This window comes from Trypanosoma theileri (genome assembly GCF_002087225.1).
Source record: "Trypanosoma theileri isolate Edinburgh chromosome Unknown TM35_Tth_97_V1, whole genome shotgun sequence".
In the NCBI taxonomy this organism is placed as follows: domain Eukaryota; phylum Euglenozoa; class Kinetoplastea; order Trypanosomatida; family Trypanosomatidae; genus Trypanosoma; species Trypanosoma theileri.
In genome coordinates, this window is record NW_021639939.1 from 8,722 (window position 1) to 17,607 (window position 8,886).

Below are 8,886 nucleotides of genomic sequence, written 5' to 3' on the forward strand. Positions count from 1 at the left end.
TTTGTATATAATGAAAAAAAAGAATCATTCCATAAAAATGAACACACAAGATACACAAGGTGTATTGGAAACGCAAAAGAGAAACACACAGATGCACATAATGTGCAATGAAATTATAACGAAACACACACACAAGGGAAGAACAATAAAATGAAAACAAAACAAAAAGAAAAAAAAAGCCGTGATCACCATGTGAATATGTTCAGGAGGCAACCAACACAATTCCCTGCAGTAGGTGTGTGTGTCTTTCGCACAGGGCGAGCAGTGGGAATGATGCACACATGATGACAGTCCACACACACACAGAGAGAAGGAGGGTTGGTAGTGTGCGTGTTTGTGTGTCTTGAACCTCCTGCCATTCTTCACATTTCAGTCACAGCAATTAAAACACATTGGGATTGTATCTCATTCCCATGGGTAAAAGCAATAGTTATTAATATCACGGAACACAAACACACATCAGCAGGAGGGCACAGTAAATGGCGGCAAAGCAGAACCCAGATAATAATGCCAACAAAGAAAGAGGAGACTCCCCTCACAAAATGATGGTTTGTCACGTGATGAGTGCCATAGGGCATCCAATAGATGTGTCCAGTAAAAAAATGCAAACAAGAGATTTATCGTGAAAGAAGAAAAAAAAAGAAACATTGAAATTCAATGAAAAGAACATTGCCCTTACAATGCATCCATATCCACTCAAACAAAGACTAACTGTGCAACTGTGTCATGGGGACGCCGATTAGCAAACGAGAGTGCAACCCAACACACACAACAGAAGCAGCTGTAAGGGACTGTGCATCAATGCAGGACCGAGGCTGCTGTCATTCTTCTTGGCCGCTTCTGTTTTTTTCTTCGTCTCTTCCGCTGCCCGTTCCAGCTGTTCTTTTTCCTTTTTCTCCAGTGCTTCTCTAGCCTTTTCGTCTGCATCCTTCCTCTCCCGATCTTGTTTGGCCTTTTCTTCTTGGGCTCTTTTTTCATCAGCCTTTCTCCTTTCCGCCTCTTCTTCTTCAGCTTTTTTCTTCCTTTCCTGTTCTTCTTGAGCCAATCTCTCCTGCTCCTTAGCCAGTCTTTGTTCTTCTTCCAGTTTTTCTTGCCTTTCTCTTTCCAGTCTCGCTGCCTCATCTCGTTTCGCCTGTTCTTCTTGAACCATCCTTTCTTCCTCAGCCTTTATCTCCGCTGTTATGAGCGGTTCCATCCTCTTTCTTTCTGCTTCCATCTTCGCAACAACGTTCTTTTTCTTCGGTAGCTTTCTATTCTTAATCCAATCCCCAGTTACCTTCTCAACGTTCGTACATGATTCCACGACTTTACTGACCGATTCCACAATCCCGCCAATCTTCGCTTCATCATCTTTCAGCTTCTTTTTAATCCCTTCGAGCTGCAGTTTCACCCCCTCCATCGTTTTCTTGGTTTCTTCTATTCGTTCCCTACCGTCTATCACGGATCGAGTACTCAAACCATCCAACTTACCGTATTTCACCGTGATCGTCTCTAATTCATGGTACGTTTTGTTGCTGATTCTCGCAAGTTTTATTTTTTCCCGAGTCCAGTAAGTTTTATTCGGTTCAGCAAGTTTACTTAAATAATAGAGTCTACTTTGGTTGAATCTGTTTACTGCATCCACCCAGGTATCACGTGAGAGAGAACCCATCTGCTTTGCCCACAATGTATCTTCAACATACGAACTAGTATTATCAACTGCTTTTTTAACCTTCTGCACCAATTCTTCGATTTTATCTTTTTCACCATCCTCAAGTTTGTGAGTTGCGTCACCCTTCCCGGCAGTCTTACTTTCAACTTCCTCCACAAGTTTTTTGAACTCTAACGCAGTGGATTTTGCAAGTTTGGAACTTTCGTTTGATGAGTTCACAATCCCCTCCCATACTGATGAATAACCTTTCCCCGCCGCAAGATATTCACTCACCTTCTTCATCCATGCTTCTGCCGTATTTTCCGCCGCCACAACCTCATCATGCTCTGTCCGTTCAACAACCGTCCCATCACCGTCCGCACCCCCATCACCTCCGTTTGCACCCTCCGTAGGAACCGCATATGCCACATAAACGCAACAGTGCAGAAGTACCAACAGGTACACCACACCACGCAGTTGGACGAACATCGTTGTCATGATTGTCACTGTGGGTTGCTTGGGTCTGTGGTAACAAGGAAGAAGAGGAAAAGGAGAAAAGGGACGCACATTTAACACACAAGGCAGTGGGTACACAGCAAAACAGAAAGAAAGAGAGAGAGAGAGAGAGAGAGTACACATCACAACAGCAATCAAACAACAACCCAATGAGGGGAACAACAATAAACCACTTACACAATAAAACCCACCCAGAGTTACACAGATATTGAAACAACACCTTGAATTTAGAAGAAGTGGAAAACAAATGGTATCAAAACAATATGAAATAAACGTCTCTACACAGACTCCAATATCTTACTCGGTATTCATACACACAAAGTGTGTCTGTATTCTCATTAGAATAAAACCATTACCAGACAGTTTGAACAACAAGAAACGCCGGCGCGCCCCAGGACCTTCTTGGATAAGGTTTTGTCCCAGCACGACTCTGCTGGCCACGGTGCTGCATGACGGTTGTTGCTTATGAAACAGTAAACTCTCAAGAAGAGAATTTGCCGGCCCATGGCTTCCCTCAAAATAATAAGGGATAATGGACATTGGCTCCAACTTTCGGTGGCGAAACTTCGCCAAGGGATTGCCATTCCCAAGAACGCATGTATTGAAGAGAAAAATAAAAAGAATTTGATTTTTAAGGAGACCACCCACTTCAAACATTTAGTGAGTGCATTTAGTTTCCTTGAATAAATTCATCTACTCCACCTTGGCACCACGTTGGGGAGGCCCTCATTACCAAGGATCTGTTTCTGTACAATTCCTACCCCTCGTAAACACCATGGACGTTATAAATGAAATGAAAAAAAAAATACATAACGTCACTCTTATTGGTCACAGAATCATTCAAAAGTCTAGCATTATGGTTTTGATTCCTGCGTTTATATAAATATCGAACTCAATGATTCCGCCGCTGTGGCAATGTCTTTCTTTTGTGCAAAAGACGCGTGAACCACAGTGGAAGAACACCATCACCAGCACCCACCACGCTTTATATACTCAAAGGGGTTCTTTGCTGGTAAATGGTTTTTTTTTAATCCCCACGATTCTTGCTTCGCAATAAGATAACATGGCGTTTTCTATCGCCACTATTTCTTCAATTCGAGGTTTTTGGTCTGGGGAAGCAGAGGTAACATCAACAACAACAAAAACAACAACCGAGGTAATGGCGAACCCCGCACGCATCCAGAAACACCACTCCAAAGAACACCGTGGAGGATTCTGTTGGTAAATATGGGCATGATCGTTTATTACTCAATCTTCCTACGCCAAAAAATGACACACAAAAGCGCTTTTGTTTGCAACAGCGTTGCTTAGGGCAGTAGCCGACGTCCGTGTGGCAATCTTCTTCTTTTCTTCTTTCTTTACAGATTACAATATTTCAACAGATCGCCACTTAAAGATAAAAAGACCTTGGTGATCGTGTGCCAACTTATCTTGGCGTCATGGTCAAACACTTGAATATATTAAGGGAAAGTAAAGGTACTCCATACATTGTTAGGAATCTCCTAATAAACCAAATACTTGTGGGAGGAAATGTTCTGTTTAGATTTCACCCCTTTTCTGCATTTCCCATGAATTTCCTTTTCACATCACCATGGCAGAATTTGCCTTTATCATAGGGAAGGAAGGACTCACCCTCATGTTCTTTGTTCATGGCGCCACGTGCCACCAACTAAAAGGTGAAGTTGGATGACCACACCACGTCACGAGGGGAACGGGGAAGGGTCATCTTTGCGGAATACCTTTCAAACCCATCTTACTCAGCGTTGAAGTAGGGAAAGCAAGAGTTTTCCACTATTCCCAACCCCACTCATTTTATAAGTGAAAAATACCCCCGGGAGCCTCACCACCCCTCTTCTTCTTGTTGCGCACAAGACGCTGACAAGTTGGCCGCCCGCCTTGGGTTGTAGGGGTTGTGTGTTCTCTCCTCTCCCTTCTTGGGGTGAGGGATAAGAAAAAAAAAAAGGATGAAACCCAACAACCAGTCTACGTGCGCAACGCTCGAGGCTCGTTGTCGGGTTTTGCCCTTTTCTTTTTTCTCATCCTCACTCTTCTTTTTCTCTCAAGTTCAAAGTCCCTGAGCATGTGATATTTCAGGCCTCAAGGTTCAGCGCCTCGGGACGCAAAGTGCCCCTCGAGCCCCGCCGAAGCGAAGCATGCCGCTTACACACAAACCCCACAGACGCCGCAGTGGAGTGGTCCAGCAACACAGCAGTGTCCTTCCCACTCACAGTGCACACACACATAATGACAGTCTCACATGCTCATATCAGAGAGGCACTGCCGCATTCCCTAAAATGTACACGGACTCACACCCCCACAGAGAGGTAAAGAAAAACACAAAAAAAGAACAACAACAGGATACCAACAGCACACAAAGCACTCACAATACAATAATCACAGCTGCCACTCCCATCAGAGAAAAACATTCACCCACACCAGCATATCAACTCAACACACCCAAAAAAGAGAAAAACACAGACCCATTACGTGAAGCCGAAGCGGAACAGTCTCAGTCCACCTCCCCGCAGGTTGCAGTCACTCAAACAAGCCACACAACAAACAACAAACACCACAAGAGCACAAATATGTTCGTGACAATGCCGTGAGTGACACCACCGAGAGAGAAGGTGAGAACAAAGAAATGTGTTTTCCTTACGTGGGTGGTGTGAGTAGCAACCCAAACACACAAAGGAGCACACAACAGAGGGGCACACTCAAACACCCACAACCCACCAATCTCTATACCAAAATAAAAATGTAAAAAAAAAGAGTGACTGCGTGAGGCAAACACAATAATAGAGCAAAAGAAAGAAAAAAAGAAATTCATTACTTACTGTGGCTGCGATGCCTGGACACAGTTCAATCCACCCCAAGGTTAACAACGGAAAATCATTGTGTACTGAACGTGCCGTGCCCATATCTTTATTCTTGATGTCCGTGCAGCAGTTTGTATATAATGAAAAAAAAGAATTACTCCACACAAATGAACACACAACATACACAAGGTGTATTGGAAACGCAAAAGAGAAACACACAGCTGCATATAAAACGTGCAATGAAATTATAATGAAACACAAGAGAAAAACAATAAAAGGAAAAGAAAACAAAACAAAAAGAAAGCCGTGATCACCATGTGAATATGTTCAGGAGGCAATAACACTATTCCCAGCAGTAGGTGTGTGTCTTTCGTACAGGGCGAGCAGTGGGAATGATGCACACATGATGACAGTCCACACACACACACACACAAAGAGAAGGAGGGTTGGTAGTGTGCGTGTTTGTGTGTCTTGAACCTCCTGCCATTCTTCACATTTCAGTCACAGCAATTACAACACATCGGGATTGTATCCCATTCCCATGGGTAAAAGCAATAGTTATTAATATCACGGAACACACACACACATCACTAGGAGGACACAGCAAATGGCGGCACAGCAGAGCCCAGATAATAATGCGAACAAACAAAGAGGACACTCCCCTCACAAAATGATGGTTTGTCATGTGATGAGTGTCATAGGGAGTCCATTATGGATTTGTTCAGTAAAAAAATGCAAACAAGAGATTTATCGTGCTGGAAAAGAGAGAAAAAAAGGAATCATTAAAATTCAACCAAAAACAAGAGTGCCCTTACAATGCATCCATATCCACTCAAACAAAGGTCAACTGTGTAACCGTGTCATGGGAACAACGTTTAGCACACGAAATTGCAACCCAACGCACCAATCAGAAAAAGAAGCAGCATCAATGGACTGCGCACCAATACAGGGCTGCTGTCATTTTTCTTAATCTTTTCTGCCTTCTTCATCGCCTCTTCCTTTGCCTGTCTTACCTTTTCCTCATCCGCTGCCCGTTTCTGCTGTTCTTCTTTTTCCTTTTTCTCCTGCGCCACTCTATCCCTTTGGGCTTGTTCTTTTGCCCTTTTCTCCTCGGCTTCTCTTTCCCTTTGGGCTTGTTCTTTTGCCCTTTTCTCCTCGGCTTCTCTTTCCCTTTGGGCTTGTTCTTTTGCCCTTTTCTCCTCGGCTTCTCTTTCCCTTTGGGCTTGTTCTTGTACCCTTTTCTCCTCGGCTTCTCTTTCCCTTTGGGCTTGTTCTTGCACCCTTCTCTCCTCGGCTTCTCTTTCTCTTTGGGCCAGTTCTTCTTCAACCATTTTTTTGACTTCCTCCTTTACAGTCTCAGCCCCTTCCCGCGCCGCTCCATCCCTTGCCTTCTTCAATTTTTCTTCAACGGCTTGTTTAGTATCCCCCAGATTTCTTCTGAGTGGCGTCCTTCGCGCCAATTTTTCCACCTCGTCAAATTTCCCCTTAACCTTGTCTTTGAATTCAGCGATTTTTCTTTTTATCGCAGTGTACTCCTCTGCCGTCTCCTCTTTGTGGTCCTCTATCCTCTTTAGTTCTGTATATGCGGCATCTATCTTCTGTTTCGCCGCCTTTACCTCTTCAAGGGTCTTCCCCAACATGTAGTTGCTCTCCCAATTGTATGCAGTGAGATTCCCCTCGAGAAAACCCATCTCCTCGTATATTTTACTGCTGTTCTTGACGAGTGTTAATCTTTCCATCGTCTCATTCAGTGTTTTGCCGAGTGCATCCGCAAAATGATCTTTGATTGATGCAAATCGCTGTTTCTCTCCTTCCCAGTTTTCCTTTGTGGTCAAACAATTCCTTGCTACCCACCACGTCACTTTTTCTGACACGACCGTCCCGTAAGCTGCGTCCACGGTAGCTTGTACTGCCGTAAAAATCCGCTCCACCACACCATCAACTTTTTTTGCTTCTACTGGACTGACAACAAACACCTTAATACCTTCTAACTCTTTAACAGGCCCCTCGATCCCTTTGACAACGGTAGGTAGCCCCTTGGTACTTTTGTTGCATTCCACCGCGACTTCCTTCCAGACGGTCAAACAACCGCGCCCTTGCACAAACATAACATACGCTGAATCCACCAACATCTCCAGCCCCTCTTGCCATTTTTCCTCACCTACCTTTTTAGGTTCATCATGTACATCTCCCATGTCACCACTTGCCTCTACAGGGGCCAAACATGTACAGCATTGCAGAAGTACCAACAGGTACACTACACGGCGCAGTTGGACGAACATTGTTGTCATGATTGTCACTGTGGGTTGCTTGGATTTGTGGTAACAAGGAAGAAGAAGAAAAGAATAAAATAATCGCACAATTAACACACAAGGTAGAGAGTACACAGCAAAACAGAAAGAGAGAGTACACATCACAACAGCAATCAAACACAACCCAATGAGGGGAACAACAGTAAACCACTCACACAATAAAACACACCCAGAGTTACACAGATATTGAAACAACACCTTGAAGTTAGAAGAAGTGGAAAACAAATGGTATCAAAAACAATATTAAATAAACGTCTCTACACACACTCCAATATCTTACTCGGTATTCATACACACAAAGTGTCTGTATTCTCATTATAATAAAATCATTACCAGGCAGTTTGAACACCAAAATACACCAAAAACACAGTGCACGCCCGGCAGCATACAAAAACAATACCACAAAACATCAGCAAAACAAAGAGACTGTACAATAATCAACACACTTCCAAACAGAAAAAAAGAAAAGAAACCAATGCATCACCACAATATTTATACCAACACCACAATTGGAATCTAAAACCCACTCACTCACAACCATAACAAAAATGACTGCATACATCACTGTAATACCATGACACTCTTTACAAACAGAATCAACACACAATTACTCTCTCACACACATATTACCTCTTTATTTATCCTTATTATTATTATTTTATTTTTCCCTCAGAATGCCGATTCACCTCTTCTTCTCCCACAGCATTATCAGCAAAAATAAAAAAATGGCATCCATCCGCACACACATAATTCACTTTATGGTGTGTATTAGGAGTGTACGATCCAACATATCACCCACCCAAAAAGGGACACCACACACCACACCACTACGTTTATTTTTATTTTCTGTTATTCGTCACTTTATGAATGTTACTCCGATGGAACGGGCCATCAAGAATAATACATAAATATACATAAATACAATTTGTTTTTATATTATTTTTTTTACTACCGTTGGGCATGGGAAGTACGCATTGTTAATGAAATTATAATGGATCTCGTAGGTGGCAGAACATGGATTTTTTTTTCGCCTCTCTGAGTCCCCTCAGCGGCCAAATCCAATTACCACCACTAGAGGAGATAGCTGTTATTATCTCTAGGGTCCGTGCTTCTCCCTAGCGGCATTCACACTAAAGTGCAATATGTAAAAGAAACTGTTGCTGATGGTACACTGATTCGCGCCCCAGGACTTTCTTGGATAAAGTTTTGTCCCAGTACGACTCTGCTGGCCCCGGTGCTGTATGAGATTTGTAGCTTATGAACCCGTAAACTCTCAAGAAGAGAATTTGCTGGCCCATGACTTCCCCTCAAAATAATAGGGGATAATGGATATTGGCTCAAACTTTCGATGGCCAAACGCCAACAAGGGAAAGGCCATTCCTAAGAACGCATGTATTGAAAAGAAAAATAAAAAGAATTTGGTTTTTAAGGGGACCACCCACTTCAAACATTTAGTGAGTGCATTTAGTTTCCTTGAATAAATTCATCTACTCCACCTTGGCACCACGTTGGGGAGGCCCTCATTACCAAGGATCTGTTTCTGTACAATTCCTACCCCTCGTAAACACCATGGACGTTATAAATGAAATGAAAAAAAAAATACATAACGTCA

At 43.0% G+C, this 8,886-nt stretch overlaps 3 protein-coding genes across 3 annotated transcripts; all 3 read right to left on the reverse strand.

The window, feature by feature from the left end:
* Positions 1-739: 739 nt before the first annotated feature.
* On the reverse strand, positions 740-2,128 carry TM35_000971010 (uncharacterized protein; the record flags this gene model as incomplete). Its single annotated transcript, XM_029031564.1, has 1 exon — positions 740-2,128. One exon carries the CDS (start codon positions 2,126-2,128, stop codon positions 740-742), a length of 1,389 nt encoding a protein of 462 aa, XP_028877137.1.
* A 315-nt stretch (positions 2,129-2,443) lies between these two features.
* TM35_000971020 (uncharacterized protein) lies at positions 2,444-2,803 on the reverse strand (the record flags this gene model as incomplete). The annotated part of the gene is made up of 1 exon (XM_029031565.1): positions 2,444-2,803. The coding sequence occupies one exon, from the start codon at positions 2,801-2,803 to the stop codon at positions 2,444-2,446; it is 360 nt and encodes a 119-aa protein (XP_028877138.1).
* Positions 2,804-5,837: 3,034 nt separating this feature from the next.
* TM35_000971030 (transglutaminase) lies at positions 5,838-7,253 on the reverse strand (the record flags this gene model as incomplete). The annotated part of the gene is made up of 1 exon (XM_029031566.1): positions 5,838-7,253. The coding sequence occupies one exon, from the start codon at positions 7,251-7,253 to the stop codon at positions 5,838-5,840; it is 1,416 nt and encodes a 471-aa protein (XP_028877139.1).
* Between the last annotated feature and the right edge of the window lie 1,633 nt (positions 7,254-8,886).